Source organism: Neophocaena asiaeorientalis, unplaced genomic scaffold (genome assembly GCF_003031525.2).
Source record: "Neophocaena asiaeorientalis asiaeorientalis breed wild unplaced genomic scaffold, Neophocaena_asiaeorientalis_V1.1 scaffold177, whole genome shotgun sequence".
NCBI lineage: Eukaryota > Metazoa > Chordata > Mammalia > Artiodactyla > Phocoenidae > Neophocaena > Neophocaena asiaeorientalis.
In genome coordinates this window covers 9,250,968-9,278,125 of record NW_020172779.1, presented here as the reverse complement: position 1 = coordinate 9,278,125, position 27,158 = coordinate 9,250,968, and the positions used below count along the sequence as shown (strand labels likewise).

The window sequence follows — 27,158 nt, the reverse complement described above, 5'->3', positions numbered from 1 at the left end:
AAGAGTTGGCCTTCATTATTACCTCATTCATTAATTCAGTTCAAGATTTCACCTTTTTAGAAAGTTGGTTAATTTAAGTATTTTTATAGACTGAAAATTGTTAGGAAGTTTTTCATGAGAGCATAGTTGCAAAAGATGCCGGAAATAAAGTTTGAATTAATAATAGAAGTTAGTGTCTTAGAGAAAATTGTTTTTAAATGAATAGATTTTTTTAAAGTTTTACAGGATACTAAAAATGTGTGTCCTATGGGTCCTTTATTCGCTAGACATGAATAAAATCCTTTTATTCATTTAAAAAAATTCTTGTTGAGCCTCTGCTACAATCTAGGATCTCCTCTAAAGGTTAGGGAATAATGTTAAACAACACGGGCATAGATTGGCCCTTCTCTCAAGGTAATTTCATTTCGTGATAAATGAACAAATAATTTACTTAATGTCTTCTGATGGAATTACCATATATATCAATTCTGAGGTGCACTTTCATATTTTAACATCTCTGTAATTGGGATGTGTTGTATAATTGATGGTATATCATAGTTGTCGGCATGATTTTTCTTTTTGAGCAGTGCATAAAATAATGGCACTTCTTACAAGCCATGTCATCTTAGATTAGACTCAGTATGGTAGTCCATCAATCAGAATGTCTGATTTCCATAGAGGAGTAGCTGCCTTCTGTAGCTCAGTGGCTCAAATTTGAGCATGCAGGAGAATCACCTGGAAGGCTTGTCACAGCCCAGATTGCTGGGCCCCAGCCCCGGAGTTTCTGATTAAGTAAATCTGCGTGGGACAGAGAATCAGCATCTCTGACAAGGTTTCAGGTGATGCTGTTGCTGCTGGTCCAGGGACCACAATTTGAGAACCACTGCCGTAGCAGATGACTGTCACTTTAAAAAATTGTATCTTGTCAGAAACTATGAATGACATTGATGAAGTTCAGTAGTTGTTGCTCTCTTTTGGGCAAAGCCCAAGAGTTTTGTTGTATGTTACTATTTCTGGAAAAAGAGAGATTTCTAGGACTTTTTGAAACAGAGAAACAGATACATCTTATTTTCCTTCCAGCTTGCCTCTGCCCTTGACCTGCCCCTTCTCCGTATTAATCAAGCAAATAGCCCTGACCTTCTCAGTGTATCTCAATATTATTCTGGCGAATTGGTGTCCTATGTGAGAAAGGTAAGAAATGCATCAAGATGGTGTTTATTTTAATGGCAAACTAACTGCTGTCTTAAATACAAACGATGTGCTTGGGACCCTGAAAAAAGTACACCTGTGTTCCTTTCCCTTATCTTTTTTTTAAATTGAAGTATAGTTAATTTACAATGTTGTGTTAGCCTCAGGTGTACAGGAAGGTGCTTCAGTTTTACACATATGTAGGTTATTTCAAGACATTGACTATAGTTCCCTGCAGCAGATCCTTGTTATTTATCTATTTTATACATAGTAGTGTTGTATACCTTTCCCTTATTCTTAATTTAATTCCAGAAATTTGCAATACCTGAAAATAAACTTATTCTTACCGGTACTGTGGGTGTGCAGCTGTGTTTTTACTTTCAAAGAACTTTCATACCTATTTTTTAAATGCTGATGGTATTAGCCCCCATTTTATAGGTGTAGAGATGGAGAAACAGAGATCTTGGTGACTTCTTCAAAGTCATAGTTGGTAAAAGAGCCAGATCTAGATCCAGCACATTCTAGTTGGAACTTAATCAAAGTTTTCAGGAGCATTTTGGTCCTTGTTTCAACAACTTATGGTGTAGCATAGAGCCAGACAGGCCTGGATTCAAAATTTTCCTGTGTCACATCCTAGCTGAGGGCTTTACAGCCAAGTTACTTAACATCTCTGAACCTCAGCCTTTTAGAAACTTGTAATGTGGAAATGATACATCTTTTGCATCATGTCTATGAGAATTAGCTCTATATCCTGTGAGCAATTAATGTTTGAAGGAAAGTAGCCCTGTGCCTGAGAGCAGTTGTTAAAATAGCTCTTGTGAGGCCCTTAGCAGCCCTTCCTGCAGACGAAGGGCTGTTCATATACACGGGCACTGTGCTTACTGTCATCATACCATTTACCAGCTAAGAAATAAAATAGAGGTTCGTTTGTTTTTTCCTCTTTTCCCTTTCATTAAAGGTTTTGCAGATCATTCCGGAAAGCATGTTTACTTCCCTTCTAAAGATCATAAAGCTTCAGACCCACGATATCATTGAAGTGCCGACCCGGCTGGACAAGGACAAGCTGAGGGACTATGCCCAGCTTGGCCCACGATATGAGGTGCTGTGTCCCTTTGACTTCTGCCTTTTGATTTTGAAACCCCCAAACCATGAAATAGCACAGGTCCGTGTCACCTGCCATATCCCCAGGACCACTAGATCAATTCTGGCTTATTGATCTTTTCCCACACTCTCAGCAATAACCAGGTTTTGCCATTTTAGTGCAATTATACCTTCATTCGTTAACTTGTCCTGGTGTCATTCACGGCCTCGCCTGCCAGAATGTTTTCAGAGAGAGTAGAGCTCAGCTGGTTACTTTTCTTTTGAATAGTCTCAGCATATCAACCTTTTTTCTCTTTGGGCTACATTGCCTAGACTTTTCCCATTCAGGTTCCTGCTTTGTACACAAAATCAGTGGCTCAAAGTAATCCATATTCCATGAACCACTTCTTGCAGCCAGACTTTTAAGGCCACTCCACAGTTAAGCAGCCTCAGAAATTGTTCTTCCCAAAACACCTCTGCTTTTCTTTTTCCCTGAACTTAAAGATGTGAAAAATAAAATCAAGTGAAATTTGAAAATGTGATAACAAGCATCAATTTCATATCCTCTGACACAGCTCCAAAAGTTACATCAATGTGGAATTGAGATTGTCAAGCTCAGAATTTCTACATTGATTCTAACTCAAAAGTATAGCCTCAGTCAACCTTACCAATGTCTCCTGGTGTTGTTTGAAAAGAATGTGGATGGCAGTAGGAGATTACCTTCTCAGAATCCCCTTGAGCCTTTTCTTTTTGGAAGGGATCATCCATATCACTGAGTCCTGCTTTCATCTTATGCATGAAATGCTGAGGCCCAAAGAAGGAGAAATGATTGGTCAAAGGGTAAAGAACGATTTAACATCTTCTGACTCAGCCACCCAGTATGTCTAACAGTGGTCAACACCACAGAACCTCATTTCTGACCAGGACGTGTATACACAGGTGTCCTAAAGCTGCACGCTGCTTCTCTTGTCTTTGCCCATTCCAGAACTGTTAGTCAATTATTTTAGCTTCCCATAGAAGTGATGGGTCGTTTATGAGAAGTACTTCATTAACCTCTTTTTCTTTGTTAAAGGTTGCCAAGCTTACTCACGCTATTTCCATTTTTACTGAAGGCATCTTAATGATGAAAACAACTTTGGTCGGCATCATCAAGGTAATGGTCTTAATGCTGGCCTTTGTGGCCCCGTAGTAAGTCTTCGTCCTTTGGATTATTGCAGAATTTATCCTGTGGGGTAGTGTTACCATCTTATGCCTCTCGCTGTTTCACATGCAGCTTTCACATCTTCACTTTACTCATTTCACATCTTCACTTTACTCATTGACAGAGGAAAAGACAGCATTATAATCCTTATTTTTCATAACACCCAGGAGTTCCTTAACTGTAACAAAAATCTGTTTTAGTGAATTTTTGTAATAACACAGAAAACAAAATAGTTCAATTCCCTTAGACAAAGTAGCTCGCTCAGTCACTGTTTCTCCCTTCCCTGCCTGCAGCCTTTCTTTCTTTTTAGTGTTTTTATACCACACTCCAGGTGCAGAGAGCTGAGATCATTGTACCCCTCTGACCACAGGCCATTGCCATCACTGAGGCATGCAAGCTCCTCTCTTATTTTTTTTCCTTCTCTTCTCCTGGATGCCCACGCCCATTCCCATGCCCCATAGCATCCACTCTATATGTTTGATTTCTTTCCATAAATATGCAAGTATCCTTATTTTTAGCAAGTGGTGTTATTTTATGTATGCACATGGTTTTGATTTATCTAAATCATATTCTTCTCTAAGTCTCATTCTTTTTCCAACTTTTCCACTAGTTACTGCTTTGAAGTTAATTTATGTTGCTGTGGGTCAGGTAGTTGGTTACTTCTTGCTGCTGCAGAGAATTCCACATTTTACTTAACTGTTCCCCAGGGCACAGACACCTATGCCACTCATTTTCACACCTGTGCTTCCTGTTACCATAAACAGTGTCAAGATGAGCATCTCTGAACCTGTTCCTAGCACAGACCTGTGTAAGAATTGCTCTGAAATCTGCTTGCCCAGGAGTGGGTCACTGAGTCTTAGGGCACATTTGTACTTACTTTGTCTCAATAATGCCAGAGTGCCTCCTCACATGACTTGTTTCCTGTGTATCTTCCCCCATTTTTGCCAATACTTGCCATTATCCACTTTCTAATTTTTGTTCTCCAAAGGGGTCTAAGGTGGTATCTCATTGCTGTTTTAATTTGTAATCCTAAAATGCTAGTGATGTGATGTGACCCAGTCACACAGTTCATGGTGCTTTTATTTTTCCATTTGTCTGATATCAGCAAAATCTTAACATTTCTGATTTTTAAAAAAATTTTCATCGACATAACATTTGTGTTAATGAAATGCAAGAAAATACAGGAAATGAACCTAAATAGAAACAGAACCTTACCATGTGGTTTCTGGAAATGTGTTAAAGAAATACCATTGTAGTCCTGGAATATTAATAGATTCTATTAAACATGCTTTAGGCCTGGTGCCAGTTTAATTCAGTTGATATTCAGAGAGTACACACACAGGTTATCACTCCTAACTCATCCTTAAATGATGATAAATCCTAGGACCAGGTTAGTCTTAAATGTAAAGTGACCAGTAGGATGTAATAAAACCTAGTAATTAGCAATAATTATCAAAGAAAGGATTGCTTAAGAAAAATGTAAGTCTTTTGCCAGAATCTTTCAGATAATAAAAGCAGAGGGAATATCATCTTGACCTCATTCAAACTTAGTAGACTGTCTCTGCCAGTTTAACAACTCAGGGCTTTTTGTGGGATCCTGTGGCTTTCACTAATCTTTAACCTTTGAATGTTGAGGATCTATTTCAAACCCTTACAAAGAGTTTAAAATCACTTCAGTTAATATGACTTAAAACAAGTGAGATATACACAGGGATATACATATAATGTTCATTGTTAGATGTAGCCAAAAAAATAGAAATAACCTAGACATTTTATGAGTAAGAGAATGGCTAAATATATCATGGTGCATTCATACTGTGGATTGCTTTGCTGCCATTCAAAAGTAACTTGCCACTAGGAGATTTCCAAAACGTAAAGTGAAAAAAGCAATTGCAGAACAGTGTGTGTATGTATATGTATGTATTATGATCCCATATAGTTTTTTAAATTAAATATATTTAAGGACAAATACGTATATAAATTAACAGAGGAAGGTCTGGAGGATCCATATGAAAACTATTAACTGTTGTTAACCACAGGGGGTGTGGACAGAACTGCGAGGAAGGGGCTGTGTGAAGGGGTCTTTCCCTTCCCTGGGAGCACTCCACAGATTGGTGGAAGTCTAGGAAGAATTGGGTAGAGCCATTTAAGACCATGAGATTCATAAAACATTTAACTCTTTTCCACTAAATCTGTTTTTATAAGGAATATTTCTTTGGAAACTTCATGTTGCTTCTTTGATTTTGTTCTCATTGACTATGTTTATTTATAATTTACCTTTCTCTTGTAAAATAGAGCACAGATGCTGAAAGCTACAGAAACAGTTATGTAGCTTGATCGGTTATTATAAGGTAAAGACCACTCATTCTCACCACCACTCAAGCCCAGAGATATAATTCAGCCACAGCTCCCACCGCAGGATCCTCCTCATGGGCCTTGACCTACTCCCAGTCTCTCTGTTTAGTTTTATTATCCAAAAATAAATTTCTAGACACTCTGGTTCAGACTTGCAATTCCAAAAATATACGTCTTTTAAGGCTGATTTACTCCTCAGATTTCTCCCTCATTCCTTTCTTTCCTTAAAATTTGTCTATTGAAGAACCCAAGGCCTTTGACCTGTTATCTCTACACAGTCTGGCTCTTACTGATTGCATGGTCATGCTGTAGTCCAACAAGTTCCTCTGGCTTTTGTATTTTCAGCAACTTTTTCATTCCAGTTATCTTCCTTGAAATTTAAATATTATCAAACCCAGATGGAACACATCAATTGTCTTTATAACTTTTAAAATAGTAGCTCTTGACAAATTTAAAAGTAAAAGAAACAAGTCTCAGGGAATTCAAAGGAGTGTGTTAAAAAACTATATGATGTTTTATGGATTTGACAGGAGACTGTTTTTTAGGGAATAACAAAAGCTTTCTCATTACAGAAAAAAAGAATCAGCAAAATAAGCTATATAGTTAGATAGCAGAGTTGCTTTCCTATTTTATCTCCCTAATTACTAACAACATCCCAAGAATGCTGAAAGAAAAGAGAATTGTTAAATCTTCAGTGGTCCAACCCCAAACTTGATTCTGCTCATATGACTATAGATGCCCTCAGATAACTTCCATAGGAGACATGTGCACTGACTTCAGATGCAGGCCCTTCAATCTACCACCTCCTCCTGGTGATGAGAAGAGGCACTTTTAACTTTTAATGAAATGATTAAAATGTGAGGCAGTTTAAAACTTTCCATACCCACCATCTTTGAAATGTCATGTTGTAAAATTATCATGAATTTTACTGAGATAAACCAAGTCTTACAGAGGTGACAGGTTTTAATAATTCTATCCAAGCTGCACAAAATCAAAAAAGAAATCCTAATTGTCAAGTAATGAGATAGGAAAGTGCTCCCTTAAGGACTCTGGAAACTATCTTTCCTCCGGATTTCTTCAGGACTGAGCTTTTCCTTCCTGGAATTTATTGCTTTTTGATTTGCACTTAGGTGGACCCAAAACAACTGCTGGAGGATGGAATAAGGAAGGAGCTGGTTAAGCGTGTGGCTTTTGCTCTTCATAGGGGATTGATCTTCAACCCTCGAGCCAAGGTACCAGATCACCAAAGTGGGTCTGTCCTTTACCTCTACTCGGCTTGCAAAATGTTCTAGAACACCATTTTTAACTGTTATGAACAAGACCTTTCCTACCTTCTAACATATATCTACTATGTCATGTTCAGTACAGTCAATTGATATGTTTTTTGATCCTATATTATAATCCATTCATAAAGAAAATCCTTTTTAAAACCAGTCCTTTCCTTCACCTGTTGATCCCCAAGTTTAAGAATTAAACTTATGTTTATGATTCCAGGTTCCTTCTCATAGCGAAAAGAATTTGTTAAACCTAAAACAGATTGGCACTATAAAGGCTGTAATTTTTTCTTTTGCTTGATCTTTCTGGGAATAAGGTCATTTTTCTCAAGAGAAAAAGAACAGGCCCGAAATTTACATCTAGAGTACCTTGCACATCAGTAAATTCAATTTAAAATGTTTTAACTCTTAAGATTAGAGTCATCAAATGATATGAGAGAAATCACTGACATTCAGTTTTTATATATTCTTTTATATGAGGCTTTCTTTCCAAATGAATGAAATCTATTCTTTGCTGGATGTCTGGCATAAATTACCATTCCTCCTAGAAGAGGTAGGAAATGAGTATTTCCGGAGCTGTCCCAAACCGTCACTGCGGTCTCTCACTTGGGGTATCCTTTAAAGTCTAATGTAGGTATTAGGGGGTGACAGTCTATGCCAATATAACAGGTTTCTGTTTCTTATTATGCACAGCCAAGTGAATTGATGCCAAAGCTGAAAGAGCTGGGAGCTACCATGGATGGGTTCCATCGTTCTTTTGAATACATTCAGGACTATGTCAACATTTACGGTCTGAAGATTTGGCAGGAAGAAGTATCTCGTATTATAAATTACAATGTGGAACAAGAGTGTAATAACTTCCTAAGAACAAAGGTATCTAAATAGATTTTAATATGCTTGACTCTATTTGTTACTTCTGACATGCCCCAAACCTCAGAAATGCCAACAACAAAGTTTATTTCAATAGTTACTAAAAATCAGTAACCACTACACAGTCACGAATACCTTCAGAAGCTGTGAGGGTCACAGAAAAGTTTATATGACACCTCACCTCTCGGAATTTACTTTCCTAAGGAGAAAGCAGACTTAATTAATTAAATGGCTACAGAATGAAGCTATCTGGTATAGTCGTTATAACTCGAGTGATCAGGAGTTCCAAAGAGTTAGGAGGTCAGCTGGGTTTGATCAGAGTGTATACCTAAGAGCAGAATTGCTGGGTCATTTAGTAATTCTGCATTTAACTTATAAGCAACCAAACTGTTTCCCACAGTACCTGCACCATTTGTTCATTCCCACCAGTAGTGTCTGAGGGTTCTAGTTTTTCCACATCCTCGCCAACACTTGTTAATTTCCTTTTTTTTTTTTTTAAATTATAGCCATCCCAGTGTGTGTAAATGGCATCTCATTGTAGTTTTGATCTGCATTTCCCTCATGACTAATGATGTTGAGCATCTTTTCATGTGCTTGTTGGCCATTTATATATCTTCTTTGGAAAAATGTCTTGGTTTTTTTGTTGTTTTTTTTTGCGGTACGCGGGCCTCTCACTGCTGTGGCCTCTCCTGCTGCAGAGCACAGGCTCCGGACGCGCAGGCTCAGCGGCCATGGCTCACGGGCCCAGCCGCTCCGTGGCATGTGGGATCTTCCCGGACCGGGGCACGAACCCATGTCCCTTGCATCAGTAGGCGGACTCCCAAGCACTGCGCCACCAGGGAAGCCCCGTGTCTGTTTTTTTATTGGGTTACTTGAGCACCAAATTCTTAAGTGTCACAGCTGAGAAGATTGATTTTAGTTGGTAGTTAACAAGGAGCCACTCTGCAAGTTTTTAATTAGGTGACTGACATGATTCAGGTGACATTTTCAAAAGATTATGTATCTTCCAGCCTTATATTTTTGATTTTATTATTACATTGATACATGTTAACTTACAAGACAGAAAGCCAGAAATTCTTGTCTTTTTCCACTTCTCCTCAATCACTTCACTTTTTCACAGATATTTCTTTTTTTATATATATTATATGTGGCATTTCTGAGAGGCTATTAATACAATTTAAAAATTTTCTTCTGCAAAATCAAGGAGCATTTATATTCACTGTTCATGCAACATTGTCTTTGTAAAACTATATGAGAAAAGGATAAGTAGGTTACCTTATCAAAGATGTACTAAATATTTATGTTCTTGGGGTTCTTTTTTTTTTTTCTAGATTCAAGACTGGCAAAGTATGTATCAGTCCACACATATTCCAATACCAAAGTTTACCCCTGTGGATGAGTCCGTAACATTTATTGGTAGACTCTGCAGAGAAATCTTGCGGATCACGGACCCAAAGTAGGTGTATCTGAATTCCACCGGGCTTTGAACACCATGGACAGTGTCTCTCTAAACGTATATCACATCTACTTAGATCACACCCTTGTTCCTGCCACAATTGGAGCCTTTCTAATGGGTTTATTAACTTCACTTTTTCTGAGACTGCATGTTTTCCTCAGTGTGACTGAGGAGACCCCAGTCCAAAGACATATAGGTGAAAACAATTATAAGGTCTGTTCGGCCACCTCTTATTTTAGTCTGCTTCTCTTGCTTTCCAGCTGACATTTTACTCACTTGGGTTTGTGGACTCTCTGGTTTAATTAAAACTTTTAAAATTCCAAATTGCTCCTCTGTGCCTGTGTACCTATGGCACACTCCTGCATTGCAGTCACTGGCTCTTGCACTTGCCAGCTCATACCCTGACCTTTTAAGATGACCTCCTTGTTTCTTAGCCCCACCCAGGCACTTCTGCATAAGGACCAGAATTTTTTTTTTTAATATTTATTTATTTGGTTGCACCAGGTCTTAGTTGCGGCAGGCAGGCCCCTTAGTTGCAGCACGTGGGCTCCTTAGTTGTGGCATGCGGGCTCACCAGCTCCTTAGTTTCGACATGTGAACTCTTAGTTGCGGTGCATGTAGGATCTAGTTCCCTGACGAGGGATCGACCCTGGGCCCCCCCTGCATTGGGATCGCAGAGTCTTATCCACTGTGCCACCAGGGAAGTCCCAGGACCAGCATTTCTTGAGCACTCACCTTGTGCACTCTTCCTAGCCCCTGGCACACATCCCTTCACTTACTCATCACAGCAGTCTTAAGGGGTAGGCATTGTTATTCGTCCCACGTTAAATCAAAGTAACTGAGGCACAGAAAAGCTCAATCACTTGCCCAGAAGTTAATAAACAGTGGACTCAGAATACACATCAGGTGCTCTGACTCTGGAGCCCAACTGTTAAAGCATGTGTCATTCAAGGGCAGACTTGCAGCCATGACTCACAGTTTATATACAGTCACATGGGTGAAAATCTCATAATCAAAACAGCCCTGAGAATATTTCAGGTGGGCACCACAGTGGAGGCTTGATGCTGCCTGTCTCAGAAGTCCAGCTGAGCTAGTTTTCCTCATTTTTTTTCAGTTGAGCCTCTGATGAAGCAGTTAGTACTAAGCCCAACCAAGGGGAAAGCAGGCTCCTGCCTGCTGTCTTATGTTCACCCCTGGGTCGTGCTTGTTCGGTCATTCCGCCTGGTGTGGTTACCCATGGAAAGATGATTTCTCTTCTTTTTCAGTTCAGCTGTGCGTGCATAGTTGGCTTTGTGTAAGTTGAATGTCCGTATCACATGTCTTCTTTATACTACCTTCAAATTCAGGCTGATTTTGTCCTTCGAAACTTATGAAGCTTCACAAACCAGATGTCACCTTCAGCAGAAATGAGTTCTGTCTATGCCTCATGGGCCAGAAAGCATAAATGATCCGAAACACTTTGTGTCTCCTCTTGGGCACCGATGGGTTGATCACCGAAGCCCTCCTAGAAAACTGTCCGCCTGACTCACCTAGTGCCGTGTTAATACTGGCAGAAAGGATTAAGCATGATTGGGATTTCCATGTCGTATATGATTTCATCATCAGAATTGGGAGCCTCTCAGCTGACGCATTCAGAGTGCCAGCACTGAGCGCTGGAGGCAGGACACTGAGGCCTGAAAGTAGACTGTGGCTCTGGAAGTCATCTTGTTCTTCCATTTACTTCCAAATTTAAAATTCCCTGCTCCTGAGCCTCTTTTAATTCCCTCCCAAGCCTCATTTCAGTAAAGATACATATTGGCTCTTAGGATTGAGGGCATATTATTTTGTGGAGGCTGTTGAAGGTAGAGGCTGGGACTCCACCCCAGACCTACCCAATCCAACTCTCCAGAAATGGGATCTGGGCGTCTGTTTATTAACGTGCTCTACCAGTGATTTAAGGTCCGTACGCCAAATTTGAGAACCATTAAAATGGTCGTTATGGGTATGGTGTTGGAAGCCTCGGTTATTTCATCTATAAAATGAAGGTCAAACAGCTCGTACCTCACAGCTATTCTGAGGATGAAGAGTGAGCACACGGAAAGGTCTTGGCCCAGTGCCTGACACATAGGAAGCACTCGGTAAATGTTGTTGGTGGTTATCATTGCCATCTTCACACTCCTGAGTCTAAAAGGGAATCGCTGGTCAATGACCAGAACTGGGAGGAAAGAGGAAATGGCTTTGTCATCATAGTCTCAGATGTGAGGACACAAGGATTCGAAGTTCCTTTCTTACCAAATTGGAAATGACACAAGACTGTGTTTTGTCCCTAGTCTCTGGATATTTAAAGAAAGACCCTCCAGAGAGACAACAGGGCTCTAAAGCCTTCCAGCCTGAGGGCTGAATCTAGCCTTGTCCTCAAGACAGGGCTCCAAACAGCAGCCCAACCCAGTGGAAATGAAGCAGTCAAACTGGTCACATAGCAAGGGCAGGAAGAGGTGATTTAACTGAATTTTGCCTTCCTGGCCCAGTGAACGTTCACCGTGAGATGTCTTGGGTGCCTAGATGCAGAGGTTGTTAAAGCGCAAATCATGAAACCATTGTTCTTCGTATCCAGTGCCCCTAATCCTGTTGCATCTCACATCCCTTCAGGATGAATTCTGAGCTGCTTTGGGGTTTTGAGTTTGTTTTGTTTTTGTTTTAGAATGACATGCCACATTGACCAGCTGAACACTTGGTATGATATGAAAACCCATCAAGAGGTGACTAGCAGCCGCCTCTTCTCAGAAATCCAGAACACCTTGGGGACTTTCGGTCTGAATGGGTTAGACAGGCTTCTGTGCTTTATGATTGTCAAAGAGTTACAGGTGAGCTTTTTGGCATTCGTGCGTGTTTTCTGCTACCCTGGCGGAGAAGAGAGTAGTTCATTTAACCTTTCTTTCGTGCTTTCCTAGACTGATATCAGGCATGTGTATATGACTCCTGTTAAACAGATAAGAACTGAGAATAAACGAGTTTCTTTGGCCAGCATAGTATTTTTATGGGTAGACTGTTCTTGTGAATTTCATCTTGGAAACCAGCAACAACTCCTGACTGTTTCTGATGGGAACCGGAAGTTGCTGCTTCCCCGTCATCCTATTTGTAGCGTTGTGTGAATGCAGCTAGTTTGTGTTCTGCATAGCATTTTAGTTAACTGGAGTATTTATTCATTATGTTTTGCTCTTCGATCCTGCCTTCTTGTTTTAGAATTTCCTCAGCATGTTTCAGAAAATTATCTTGCGAGACAGAACTGTGCAGGATACTTTAAAAACCCTCATGAATGCCATCAGCCCCCTAAAGAGCATTGTAGGTAAGTGTTCTAAAACGAGGCTGAGGTAGAGAGAACACTGTAGCCTTTCCAAAGTTACTAAATAGAAAATCATATTTTAACCTTTCAGCAAATTCGAATAAAATTTATTTTTCTGCCATTGCCAAAACACAGAAGATATGGACCGCTTATCTGGAAGCTATCATGAAGGTATGTTGTGGGAGAGAGGGGAGAAGCAAGGCTATGGTTTTTTAATTATTATTTTCTTGTAACTTGGTTGCCCAAAGAAAGCCACTCTTCTTTCTTTGGCCATCAAAACAAAAACACATCATTTTAGTTTGTCATTATTTCTGAGTTCTTTTGATCTTTGGCTGTTCTTGACTGTGCTTTTCATTGGCCTATTTATTGTTTTTCTTTCACTGAAGAAAACTTTCATTTTTGAAATGACTTTTGGCAAGAGGTGCTTTCACAGAAGGAAATAGAAGTTTTCCTCCCTCAGCTATACTCCATCCTTATGTAACAAGTTCATTAATGAGCTGCTGTCAGTTTGCCACCCTAATCTGGACTGGCTTGAGTCTCACCTCTGTAGGAAGCCAAGAGAGATTACAGAGATGCTTAGAAGAGGCTTTGGAGGTTTCCCAGTGACTGTTATGGGCCACTGTTAGTTGTATCAATAATTGCTGGTAATTCAATAGTAGTCAAGTCTTGGTCTAAATCACTGATCTTTACATTAAAACCCCCAAGGACCAATCTGTCTTTTTGTCTTGAATTAGGGAACCTGCAGTCACTAAATGGGCATAATAATCTGGAACAGCATGGAAATACTTGTGCTGTTCAACAGTGACAGCAGCCACTATCCACATGGAGCTGTTGGGCGCTTAGAACGTGGCTTGTCGGGAGTGAGGACCTGAATTTCAAATTTTATTTTATTTTAATCGTTTAAATTTAAACAACCACAGGCAGCCAGTGGCTGCTCTCTTGGTCAGTGCAGCTCTAGAGAAATCACGGAGAGAAAGAGTGACAGTCCAAAGCTCTCTAATAGGCGAACAAATAGGTAGAATGAGCTTATCACCTCCCAGGCTCCTTAACCTCTCCAGGATCTTATTTAAATAAGAACAAGTTACCTAAAACTGCCTTTATTTCTGTTTCCATTTCCAGATTGGTATTTTCTAGGGAATCCTTGACATACAGTATCTAGAATTAAGCAAGGAATTATATGGGCAGAGACAAGGTTGGAGGGACATTTTTGAGTGGCCTGGAAGAACCCACTGTTTTCTTGTCCTTGCCCTATTCTAATTTTTAAATAATAATAGTTTTCTATTAATAAAAGGTTTCTTACTTACAAATAGCATTTTTTTGGATTGACTTTTATTTTCTTGACATAAGTAGGGTAGCCTCGTAAGAATAGTGGGCGAAGGTAGTACATTTGAGGTCATTTGTTATAAGCTCTATTGATCTAAATGATACCTTTCCTTCGCTCTTAGAGAAGACCACTCTTTTTTTTCCTTTCTCTGCTCCCAACAACTCAGAGGAAATGTGTTCATTTCTTCTTTATTGTTGCCATCATTACTAAACAACCTCCCTTCGTATTCCTTCTCTCCCCTTTGCTAATCTTTTAGGGATAGCTTTTCTAGAAAAGAGAAAGAATTTACTGCATAAAAAGTTAGGGTATACTGTTGACTTTATACCAACAAATTGAACTTGTCAGAGCCAGCTGAACTCTTACCTCAAACTGACCCAAAGATAGTTCCCTAACACCTGACAGTCGCCATGGATACCTCCAAATATCCTTTGTGCTCATCACTACTTGGAAATTACAATGGTTGATCCACCATGTTAGCATAACTCCAGGTCACAAATCCATTCTTTTAATAGCTTGCAAATTACATTTTGTTACAATTGGCTTCCATTGTTATCCTGTATGTTTTATTTCGTACATTCAAAAGAATTATTCTGAGACAATGTCCATAGTCTGCGCTAGATTCCTTAAGAGGTCCAAGGTGCCAACAAAAGGTTAAGAACCTCCGGATTCGGGGTTATCATTGTTAGAAGGGCCTTCTTGGAAGATTGTATGTAGACTATTTTATTACCTAGATTATTTCTTGATCTGTAATCCTGAGTGATGTAGACAGGCTTATACTGACCGAATATTAGAGTGAAATGACATCCTTAGGACTTGAGAAATTTCAGTTTAGGACAAATAAAGGAAGTAGGGCTTCTCATTAGTGGGTAAATTCTCCAACTTATTCCAAAAGATCAAAAATAGAGCTTCAAAACACACACCTTTAATCCATGGACAATTGAGCATGAATGGATCACTTTGTAAACTGTTAGATGTCAGGGCTATTTTGAAGTTGGTGTACAGGAATCTCTCTAGACATTTCTTGAAGGGTCCTCTGCTCCGTTAGGGATGATGCTGGCCTTAGCCATAAAGGCAGTCCAGGAAATCCTTGAATGTTTCTTTAGAATGTTGTGATCCTTCCAATAAAAGCTCCTCATCTTTTTGTTTGTCTCCTCGCTGCTTGAAATGCTTGTGTATTTTACCTGTTCTCTCTCTTGCTTGTTCACAGGTTGGGCAGATGCAGATTCTGAGACAACAGATTGCCAATGAATTAAATTATTCTTGTCGGTTTGACTCCAAACATCTGGCAGCTGCTTTGGAGAATCTCAATAAGTAAGTGCCGGCATTTGAAACAGCCAGCTGTGGGCCTGGATTGTTCATCATCAATTAGCATTCCAGTTTCTTGTTCAATACCTGCTCTTTTAAGTTCTTCTTGAGTGAGAAGGCTCTCTGAATTTACAGGCTTTCTTCCCATAGGTAATCAAATCTGTCTTGGTCTGTCTCTCATTTTTTTTTCTTTTTTTTTGATAGACTCATTTATTCAGCCAACATATATTGATCACTTAATACACACCAGACACCATGCTAGGTACTTGCACAGACTGAGAAGGCAATTATTACCAAAATCCACACCTGGCTTTCCACAGGACTGAGTCACTAATTCTCCTGAGGGCGGGTGGAAGCGCACTGATGCCCAGGTGTGGCTGTGAGAACGCATCCTGGTGCACAGCCACACCCTTTACCTCTCCTTCAGCTTACTCTCATTTCGAGCCTCCTGCTTAACGATAAATAATCTGTGCTTCTTGGTCACAAAGTCAGTGCTTTTGACAAAGTAGGTAGTGAAAAAACAGTTCAGTCAATTCATAAAACTTTGAATGGTGAAAGCATTTGATTTGGGTGAACTCCAAAAGATAATGTAATTCTAGGTCAAATTTTCCATTTGTAACCAATCACAGGTATGGAAATTGAGAATTAGAAGGATCAAGCCCTTGTTTTACAGGTGAGGACACTGGATCCCTGGAAGATCATAGCTTGTATTAACTGTTGTCTAGATTCATTTTATCTCTAATGTTTATCACTGTTGTTTTGGTTTTTGTTTTTGTTTTTTCCTTCATCTAGGGCTCTCCTAGCAGATATTGAAGCCCACTACCAGGACCCTTCACTTCCTTACCCCAAAGAAGATAACACACTCTTATATGAAATCACAGCCTACCTGGAGGCAGCTGGCATCCACAACCCACTGAACAAGGTTAACGATTAAAATATATGATGGTGTGGTGGGGGATAGGGTGGTACCTAAGGCGATCTGGCCCAGATCGCTGTGCTCAGGTACTGGGAGGACCTGGTTCCCATCCTGGAGCCTCCCTTCTCTTGAGTTCCCGCCCTTTCTGGGCTCCTGTTTCCCACGTGTAATATGAGGATGATCACACCGTCCCTGCCTGACTCGGGGCTGTGGGAATCAAGTGATACAGTGTTTGTCAGAACTCGTTGAAAAGTGAAAAGCGCTATATCTATAGGAGGTGCGTTTTAGGTTTCTCTGCGGGTTGGTATTTGAACTGCAGCTAAATGGTGGCATTGATCCTTCTTGCCCAGAGATACTTCCCTCTGTGGCTGACAGTAATCACAATCATAGTCTTGGGCCACAAGTCCTTTTCTGCAATTCTGATCTCCATAAACCTCTGAGAACTGAAAGTTTTTCCACAAGTTGGTGCCAGATCTCACTTGGTGCCAAAACCTGTCCCAAACTGTCTTGGGGCTGTTTATACTCCTGTGAATTTTCATGTTTTGATGCCGAAATACTGATAACTTTCATTACAGATTGTTACCCTAGACTCTATATTACCTTTCTAAAATCTTTATTGTAATATGAAATTCTGAAATCTGTACAATCCCCTGGGTTTGGGGTAAAAAATTATGAACCTAAATAGCACCTATCGTTTTGTAATTATGTGCCAAGCACTGTGTTAACCCCACGATGGGTGCTCTCACTTGATCTCAAAGCAGTCCCTTAAATGTGCCCTTGTTGGGGGAGGATCCTGAGGCTCAGAGGTTGATAACTTCCCAGGGCTCCACACTAGCCAGCCATGGAGCCTGGCAGTCTGACCAGAGCTGGCGCTCCTGGCCAGGATGCCACCCCACCTCCCAGGGAACCAGTCTGACGGGGAGGAGGGAGACGGCTGGGTGTGTTCTGACTGTACTTTTCTGCCCCGTGAACTGGGGTGATGCTACATCCAGAGACTGCTCTGTGGCATTGCCTGCGGGAAAGCCACTGGACAAAGAGACATCTGCTTGCTTTCTGCTTACATGCTGCCATGCACTGCTCTGCGGATCTTTCCTTCTTTCTTTCTCCCTTTTTCTCTTTCCCTCCCTCTGCCCTCCTTCCAGCTTTGCCTTGACTTTCTTGCTAATCGCCTTTTTCTCCCCTCCTTCTGTTGCTGACATTAACAGGATTCAGGGGGGAGGTAACTGCTAATCTAAGCAAAATTGTTCCCATCCCAACAGGGCTAATTGTCAAGCGGGTATCTGTTTGGTGGGGGAATGGTCAGTGGTGTTAAATAAAACTCTGAAGGCAGCAAGTTAATGGAACCATCCTAGTTTTCAGCAGTCAGAAGAGCAAACAAATAAAATGGCAGCTTTCATTTGAAAGTGTGTTCTGTGGTATTGTGTGATGTGAAGAACCCATCTCTTCCCTTCTCTTTCCAGATATACATAACAACAAAGCGCTTACCCTACTTCCCGGTTGTCAACTTTCTATTTTTGATTGCCCAGTTGCCAAAACTTCAGTACAGCAAAAACCTCGGTACTGTATGACATTTATTCTTTGCAATAAGGAACAATAACGGTAGATTAACATCTAACCAAACAGCTCTTGGTATAGAATGCTATGTCACCCATGAGGTTTTTCATAGTTAATTGCATGTTTATAAAATCCATGTCTTTGGGCCTCTGAAATATGATGCAGACGGTGGACTTAATATCAACCAAGTATAATCCACCTTTAATTTACAGTGGCTGATTATCCAACTTGTAAAATGTGTGGGACCTTTGCTTCTCTCTCTTCTTTAAGGAGCTGATTATGGTGGGAAAGAAACTTCTTTTTGGTTAATGTTCTTTCAACAAGTGTCATGTGCCTACTGTGTATCTGGAACTTTGGTATGAAGAGTAAAAATATAGTTACATACAGGAGACTAATCTAGGGATATCCAGTACTTTATTTTTGAAAATACTTGATACAAACAATAGATACCAAAGGCTATCAGTATATTTGTCCTGTCCAAGGATATAACCCAGTGTTTTTTTGTCATTGACTTTATCTTGAACATTTTTATAAGATTCCCGGGTATTTCCTCTGTCTCCAAACTTTATATCTAAGTAGAGATTTTTAGAGTCTGCTGTAGAGTTTAATTTACTTTAAAAGTATTGTAAGAGCTTTTCCATGAATGTATGCTCAGCGGCCATGGCTCACGGGCCCAGCCGCTCCACGGCATGTGGGATCTTCCTGGGCCGGGGCACGAACCCGTGTCCCCTGCATCGGCAGGCGGACTCTCAACCACTGCGCCACCAGGGAAGCCCACCATATACTTTTTTTAACCAGCAATTCCAAAATATATTTCTTCCTTCAAGTATTTCCCTTCCTATTTCAAAAGATTTTTTTTTAGGATAAAGATGTGGATTCTCTGTAAGGTTTTTATTCCCTCATTCAAAAAGATTCCTTGATTCCAGACACAGCCCCAATAACAATACCTGCTACAGCCACAGAATGCAGGGCATGGTGGCGCCCAGTAAGTCCTTGCCATAAGAGGGAGGGAACACATGTGTGTTTGGATTCTGGCTTCATGACTTACCACCTGTGTGACTTTGGCCAAGTTACTTAACCTCTCACGCCAGGCAGATTTCAAAAATACCTATGACAGTACCTCTCACAGAGCAAATGCTTATCTGATGCTGGATCCTTTCCTGTATGTTGGTCAAAATCAATGTAAAGAACCATCCCAAGATGGACTTAAAAGTTCATCTCAAGATTCAGAGATTCATGACCTCCCTCTCTTGTCCCTGTGTTATTACAAAATAAGAATATATGCTTCTTTAAAATGGTGAATTGTCAGTGCATGAAGATACCTTGTTTTCATTAAGACAGTTTGTTCAGTGGTCTCGTTCTTAGGTAATATTTCTTTCATTGCATGTATGGTTAAGGTCAGGCTCCTTGATTATACAACTCCTTATGGGAAATATGTCACTATTCCAGTGGAATAGTGATAGTGGAAGATCAGAATTCCCAGATCTTTAAACAAAACAGAACAAACTGTTAAGTGTCTTAGAAATGTATGTATACCTGACTACAGTTCTTTTTTTTTTTTTTAATATTTATTTATTTATTTTGGCCGTCTGGGTCTTAGTTGCAGCACGTGGGATCTTCATTGCGGCATGTGGGAACTTTTTAGTTGCGGCATGCAGACTCTTCAGTTGTGGCATGCTGACTTCTTAGTTGCAGCATGCTGACTTCTTAGTTGCGGATCTAGTTCCCTGTCCAGGGATCAAACCTGTGTCCCCTGCATTCTGCCCACTCCACCACCAGAGAAATTCCCTGGCTACAGTACTTTTCATGAATTAGGCCGATGTGTTAAGTCGGGGATCAAATTAAAGAAAAGCAGGACTGAGGAAGGAACATCAGCATGTTTGTGGACCCTAAAAACATTTATTTAACCTTGTAAGCATTGTTCTCAAGACTGATCTGAGAAACGCACGCCTGCCTTGGTCTTTTAAGGAAGAATCTCTGGTGCTCATTCAGAGGAAGTTTTTGTTGTAAACATCACTTTTGTTCTCCACCTGGAAAGGATTACTTCTCCATGTTCTGAGTATGGCTAGAGTCTTTTGCAGTGGGCATTGAGTAATTTGGAATTGCCAAGGCCTGGGTTAGGTAACTTGTTTTGGCATCTTAAGTAAGTTTTTCCAGTCTTCACAAAAACCCAAATATGGGATCTGCGGGTCTGTCTGACCAGTTTAACTTTATAATCAACTGCCAATCCTTTTTGCAAAGTGGTTGTACCATTTTACAACCCATCAGCATTTGGCCATCTCAGTCTTTTTAATTTGAACCATTCTAATGAGTGTGTATGGTATCTCATTATAGTTTTAACTTGCCTTTCCCTGATGATTAATGATGTTGAGCACTTTTTCAAGTGCTTTTTGGCCGTTCTTTATATCTTGTTTGTTTGTTTCTTTATATTTTTCTTTGTTAAGTGTTCAAGTCTTTTGCCTATTTTTAAATTGGGTTGATTGCCTTTTTTTAAAAATTAATTAATTTATTTTTATTTTTGGCTGTGTTGGGTCTTTGTTGCGCACGGGCTTTCTCTAGTTGTGGCGAGAAGGGGCTCCTCTTGGTTGCGGTGCACGGGCTTCTCATTGCAGTGGCTTCTCTTGTTGCAGAGTATGGGCTCTAGGCGTGCGGACTTCAGTAGTTGTGGCATGCGGGCTCACTAGTTGTGGCTCACGGGTGCTAGAGCACAGGCTTAGTAGTTGTGGTGCACGGGCTTAGCTGCTCCGCAGCATGTGGGATCTTCCCGGACCAGGGCTCGAACCCACGTCCTTTTGTTTTGTTTTGTTTTCAACATTGTGGTCTGTCTCCTGTTCCCCATACAGCCATTCAGGCAGAAGGTCAAGGTCTCCAGATTTGGGCAGAAATCCTTAGTGAAAAGGCCAGCTTTGGCACTCACTCACTCACTTGACATATTTCCTTCTTCGACTGTCCTGATTTCTGCACGTTCTTTTCTTGTGTAACATTTAACCTTGTGTTTAAAGATACTTTTAAAATTTTATCCAGCATTTTGAATGTTTTCATTTAAGAGAGTAGTTCAAGGTATTTAGTATGCCATGGTGCCATTAACAGAAGCCGATTCTAGGCAATTTTTATTTCCTCATTTACGTTTATCTATATCTTTAAATTTTTCTACAGCTGCATCCATTAATTATATAATCCAAAAGAAACAGTGATGGTAATTATAAAAATTAGTACCCATTTTAGGATGTTGAATCCTTCAGACCACTAGAAGCCTCCACCAAATCCTGGGCCTAATTCAAAATGTAATCCTGGATTATCATTCCCTCACATAATCATCTGCCAGTGATGATGTGGGCCCCAGACATTTTGACATTGACGAACATTCATACTAAATGAATGTTGCCTAAGGCAAGCAGTTCGCTTGGTGGTAATTTGTAATTTGTCGGTCCTTGCAGGCATGGTCTGCCGAAAACCTGCCGACCCTGTGGACTGGCCGCCACTCGTGCTGGGACTGCTCACCCTGCTGAAGCAGTTTCATTCCCGGTACACAGAACAGTTCCTGGCATTGATCGGCCAGTTTATCCGCTCCACAGTGGAGCAGTGTACAAGGTACAGAAGGCCAACCAGGAAAAAATGGAATTGATGTTACAGAATGGGCTGGGAACCTCGCATGGCAAATTCCTCGTATCATCCCCCTAGTAGAGACAGGAACTGACTGCTCACCTTGCTCTGTAAAGCAGGTCGGGGCACATCTCCTTGTTTGGGGCAATTAAAGGTGTGCCCGTCCTTAGTCACTCTGCCGAGGAGCCCTGGGAGCACACATTGTGAATGAGTCATAACCACCAGCAGCAAGCTCCGTGGGGAGAAAGTACAGGCCTGCCCCTCTGCCATCCCGGACACTGTGCTCAGACCTCAGTGAGCCCGTGTCCTCCCACGGGGCCACTCCCCAGGGATGGCTCCACCCTCCAGTGGAGTGTCGGGGAGCACCTCGTGGGCAGCATAGCTCGAGTTCCTGGTGTGTAATGGAACAAATTGCACGGAAGTTCCTACGTGATATAAAGCTTGTAAACCTTTAGTTCTCCCCTCCCCCACCCCAAATGTGGCTTTTCTGGGATAGAAACAAGTTATTTGCTTGAGATGCTGGGTCCTGAGTCTCCTTCTCCGCTACCCTTAAGGGTCAGCAGGCACCATGTGGTGAAGGCCCGTGTAGGCCGTTCAGAGAAGTTTGATTCCATCCTCCGGGCTGTGTTCTGAAGATAGGCCAGCAAGGTCTGGCTTGCTGTGACTCAGGAGGAGGTGCTGTAGATTTGTTTCTACTTTGGCTTCATTTAGTCATCTGTCATATTTTTAGTCTTTCAGTATTTTGACTGAGGGTCCACTGTGTACAAAGCAGTTAACTGATCCAGACTGTTCTCTGTTGCAGCCAGAAGATACCAGAAATGCCTGCAGATGTTGTGGGTGCCCTTCTGTTTCTGGAGGATTATGTTCGGTACACAAAGCTACCCAGGAGGGTAAGCAGTAGATAAAGAACAATATTAATGCCCTTTTTGTAGAAAGATGGTATGAAGCATGGCCTTGGACCCATGAGGAGTGAAGTCCAGAGGCTCATTCCCAGTGGACACGTCTGAGCCCCTTGCCCTGCTCTACTCCCGGCTCGGCTCTAAGATGTTCCCCCCTCCTCCACGTGTTCAGTGCTTTGCGAGAAGACAGGGTTGAACACAGCTTCCTCCCTCTTCTTGCACTCTACCACACCCTCGTGCGGTCTGCAGCTCAGCCTGTTGAGGAGGAGCTAAGATGAGCTCCAGGGGAGAATTCCTTAAGGGGTCGGGGTAGAGAATGATTGTGTGCTTCGTTTTTCATCTCTACAGTAACCTGGTTCCCACAGCAAGTTGGGCTAAGTTCACACTATGGTTGAAGTGCTATACAACCACCGTTTCCAAAAATGACAGATTACTTTCCACCTTCTAAGATACTCTTTTCTTTTCTCAGTAGTAATTCCACTTTGGTAAGTTTTAGCTGAGAGTGGAGAGCTTGACCCTGAAATATAAAAAAACCTTCAATAGATGCTGAAAAGCCATTCTGATTTTGAAAAATTAGTAGGTTAGGAATCAAAGTTACTTTTTTATAACAAAAACCAAAGATGATGCTTTTAAAATTAACTAGCAAGGTCAGACTTAATTCTAAGTGCTACTGGCATTCTCATCAAGGTCAGGACGATAAGAGTTACATGGTGATGCTGACGCTCACTGCTGCTTTTGTTGTACGGGTTCCAGACAGTAGAATAGGAAATGAAAGATTTAAAATGCATAATGAAAAGACAAATTTGTTTTATTGAGAATGAATTTGTCTTCCTTGAATACCCGATAGAAACTTGTGGAAAACTATTAAAACAATAAGAATTCAGAAAGTAAGCTGATTACATAATATACAAAGTGAATATACTAATAACCAATTCAAAACTATAATGTGAAAAAGATCCTATTGACAGAATTAACAAGGAAATAACATAGCCAAGAATAATAAACTCTGTAAGAAATATGAAAGAATATTTAGGAAAAAACTATAAAATTTTGAAGTCCACGTTTCTGAATGAGGAAACTCAAGTATTAGTTCTTTCTAGTTTATAATCTTATTGCAGTTATAATTAAAATCCCAGATAATGTTTATAACTTGGAGGGGGGTTAGAATTTTTAAAAATTTCATAAAACTGGGCTTCCCTGGTGGCGCAGTGGTTGAGAGTCCGCCTGCCGATTCAGGGGACACGGGTTTGTGCCCCGGTCCGGGAAGGTCCCACATGCCGCGGAGCGGCTGGGCCCGTGAGCCATGGCCGCTGGGCCTGCGCGTCCGGAGCCTGTGCTCCGCAACGGGAGAGGCCACAACAGTGAGAGGCCCGCGTACCGCAAAAAAAAAAAAAAATTCATAGAACTTAGGCTAAAGCAGAACATCCTATATATAACACCAAAGGAGGAAGCCACAAAGGATTTAGAGATTTCACCTCTTATAAGTGCTGAATGTAATGAAACAATTCTCTGTCAGATGTCTCAAAATTTTTTTTTAAAAATTGGGAAAACTATTAACAAAAGAACTTTTTTTTTTCTAACTTATAGTGTGGTCTTCTAGATCAATAAGAAAAAGATAACCAATCCAACCGAAAAAAAAAAAAAGGGAGTTTTCAGGAAACAGGCAGTTTTCAGGAAAAGAAATACAAGTGGCCAAGAAACATTTGTGAAGATGTTCAACCTTACATTAAAGGGACATGAATCAAAATAACAGTAAAATGGGCAAAAAGTAAAATGTTGGGCGCCCAGTGCTTGGGAAAGTTTCAAAGAAATGGGACTTCTCAGTACTATCAATGGGAATGTAAATTTGCTTATCTCTGGAGTGGGCAATTTGACTTTATCTATTTAAAAAAACTTTTGTAATATCTTACTGATCCCAGCAATTCCACTGCTAGAAATTTACCTGCTGGGTATATATGCAAAAGTTCACCAAGATGTACATGTAAGGATATTCAGAACATAAAATTTAGCAGAAGGACAGAAAATTATGTGATTCTAGTTTTGAGTGTGTGTGTGAGTGTGTGTAAACTGGAAGAATTTGATACAAAATAATTAGCAGTTTTAGTTTTCTCTTAAGGAATTGAGATTAGAGATTATTCCTTTTTTATACTTCTCTACATTTGCTAAATTTTCTCTAATTAGCAGGTGATAACTTTATAGTCAGAAAAGAATTAAATACTGCTCTTAAAGACTACCAATTTCCAGTGCTTGGAGATCACCTAGTTCTACATTCCACCCCATTTACCCAGTCCCACCCCTCTGAGGGCTTCCCCAGCACAGTTAAGGAATGCCTGCCTTTGAGGGTCTTCCTCCTCTGGCCTCAGTCACTTGCCAGATGTCCCGTTCTGGCAAGTGACTGAGGTTGGCCATCAGTTAATTATGAGGTGACCTGAGACTACTCCTTAGTAATTCCCAGAGGCATGTGCATCCTTGCATATCCAAGTGCCTTTACGAGCCAAGGAGCTCACATCTGGGGCGGGGGTGGGGAGACAGGGAGCTGTATAGCATCCCTTCAGATGTCAGCAGTGCCAGGAAGTTAGACGCCAGCGGTAGGACACCAGGAGCAGAAGGTGGCGGTTTCAGTTAGTGGCCCAGTATTTCCCCGTGATTCACTTGCTCCAAAGGATGTCTTCGCGTCTTTACTTTCCATATGGAAAAATCTGAATTGCTTCTTATAACACTGTGAAAGTTAACTCTTATTTTTTTTAGGTTGCTGAAGCACACGTGCCTAATTTCATTTTTGATGAGTTCAGAACAGTCCTGTGACGTTTTTTGACGTCTGCGTCTTCAGTGGAAGGATTATCCCTAAATCTTCCCACCGTCACTAAAATGAACTTGGAAATGAAAAGAAACCCAACTGCTCGAAGAACTGCATTTTTTTCCCCTTTATTGTGGGAAACGTCAGACGTTCTGAGTAAGATGTATTTCACGGAACTAATTGATTAATATTGTTTAAATCATGGTATTATATACAGTTTATATCATGTAGAAGCAGAACACATTTTGTACTGCCTCTTATAAATGCTGAGTGTAATTGTTGTGTCTAAATCCATTTAGTTTTATGTTCTAAAGAACTATTTGTGCAACTCCAGATTTTCAGTAAAATAGTACTGCCAGTACCCAAAGTCATCCTTCTGCCTGTGACTCAAAAACCACATATCCACCCTGCAAAAAACCTTGTCTGGAAGGTAAGAGAGGAGCCTGGTAGGTCCAGTGTTGTGTCCATGGTCACATCCACGACAGGCTGGCAGGCACATGGTGACCAGAGAGACTAGTAGCAGATGCAGAGACCATGCAATCCGTGGACCACGTACCATGGAAGTTTGTTCATGTCTGAGGCTCAATGTCCTCTTCCAATCCAGATACCTTGGGGGTTCCCTGCAGCCCTTCTGTAGGACTCCCCAACTTCAGCTGCTCCTTCCTCAACAAGCCCTGAGCCCCACCCCAAGTCCCCACTCCCTTTTTTTTTTTTATAACAGCTTAGCCATTAGCTTTTAACTCCTCCAAAATCCTAAATCACTCCTGAATGAAAATTACCCTGAAAGAGGAGGTGACATCCTCTTGTGGCAATTTGGATAAGAGTAAGAAAGGTGTTTTAACTCTGACTGTATAGCTATGTCCTCTGGAGAGGAGAGGAACAAGCAAAAGAAACAAAAAACACCCAGTATCTGAAATGTGCTTGACAGTCAGTTAGCAAGTAGTAAGAAAAGCAGCATTAATTTGTAGTCAGGAGGCAAAGCTTGAGTCCTGATTCTGCCACTAGTTAAACTTTGTCCCAAGGTAGCCTACTGGCATCATCTATAAAATCAGGGCTAATGATTTCTCTGGTTCCCTTCAGTTTTCTGATTTTATGATAAGTTATTTCTTTTGTCAGAAGGTCTCAAATCCTAAGATACTGGAGGAGAAAAAAAATGACTTTATATGCTTCATTTCACCATCATTGTAGAAAGGATTTTAAAAAGCATCTAGTCAGCAGAGGGAAGCAGAAGGCTTATCAGCCCAGCTTGGTGGAAACCCAGGGAGGAATTTTAAAAGTGAACTGAAAGTTGCCTGGCATGTAAGGAGTTTGGGAGTCTCACCCACCGAAGCTGACACGTGAACTCAGCCGGTAAGTCTGTGGCCATCGTACGTCCACTTCTCAAAACTATCTTGCTGTTTCTCATTTGTAATCAGATGCACTGCAGTAACTGCATGAAATGAGAGCTTTAGTTCTCTGTGAAAATGTTCCCCGCATAGAAAGCCAGCTGCTAATAAAAAGGTGAGATCTAAGAAAGTGTATTTTTAACCAGGCAATTGAAGTGTATGATTTATCAGAGGGGAATTTCACAAAACCAAGCAAATGAGTCCACATACACTGTGCTAAAACAAGGCGAAGTGATCTGGCTAGTGAAAATTTTCCTCAACTGAAAAAATTTCAACTTAAAAGTTGAACAAGAGAAATGTTAATTATAAAAGCTTTATTTTATAAATAAAATTTCAGCCCTAATCATTAGAATCTGAAGTAGTTACTTAAAATTCCTGGTTGTATTTTACTGCTCTTTAATGGAAGCAATTTACTTTAGTGATATTTGGGGATTTACTTAAGTCTCATGATACCCTTCTGAATGTCCATAATCTCTTCAAATGTACTGTAAACTCAGTAAAGTCTGACTGATTTTAAGGCATTATGCCAGATATTGCAAGTGCTTATTTGTTCATTCACTGCTTCTTGAAATAAGCCTAGCCTGGCTTATTAATGTTACACAGTGGAATTTATATAAAGCCCTCGATTGCCTTTCCATATAAATGTGATA

The 27,158-nt window shown here is 40.7% G+C and overlaps 1 protein-coding gene across 2 annotated transcripts in view; it reads left to right on the top strand.

Annotated features, from left to right (window-relative positions):
• WASHC5 (WASH complex subunit 5) overlaps positions 1-27,029 on the top strand; it is a 54,911-nt gene extending 27,882 nt beyond the window's left edge. The window contains exons 15-29 of one of the 2 annotated variants that reach the window (XM_024741045.1): positions 1,060-1,170; positions 2,126-2,266; positions 3,320-3,400; positions 6,934-7,035; positions 7,771-7,950; positions 9,279-9,403; positions 12,084-12,246; positions 12,626-12,728; positions 12,817-12,896; positions 15,257-15,360; positions 16,147-16,276; positions 17,731-17,827; positions 21,262-21,415; positions 22,230-22,317; positions 25,075-27,029. In XM_024741045.1, the coding sequence (XP_024596813.1) occupies positions 1,060-1,170; positions 2,126-2,266; positions 3,320-3,400; positions 6,934-7,035; positions 7,771-7,950; positions 9,279-9,403; positions 12,084-12,246; positions 12,626-12,728; positions 12,817-12,896; positions 15,257-15,360; positions 16,147-16,276; positions 17,731-17,827; positions 21,262-21,415; positions 22,230-22,317; positions 25,075-25,131 (1,716 nt within the window). In that variant the 3' untranslated portion in view covers positions 25,132-27,029. The remainder of the gene's footprint in view (positions 1-1,059; positions 1,171-2,125; positions 2,267-3,319; positions 3,401-6,933; positions 7,036-7,770; positions 7,951-9,278; positions 9,404-12,083; positions 12,247-12,625; positions 12,729-12,816; positions 12,897-15,256; positions 15,361-16,146; positions 16,277-17,730; positions 17,828-21,261; positions 21,416-22,229; positions 22,318-25,074) is intronic. The other variant, XM_024741046.1, reaches the window with a different exon arrangement.
• The last annotated feature ends 129 nt before the right edge of the window (positions 27,030-27,158 follow it).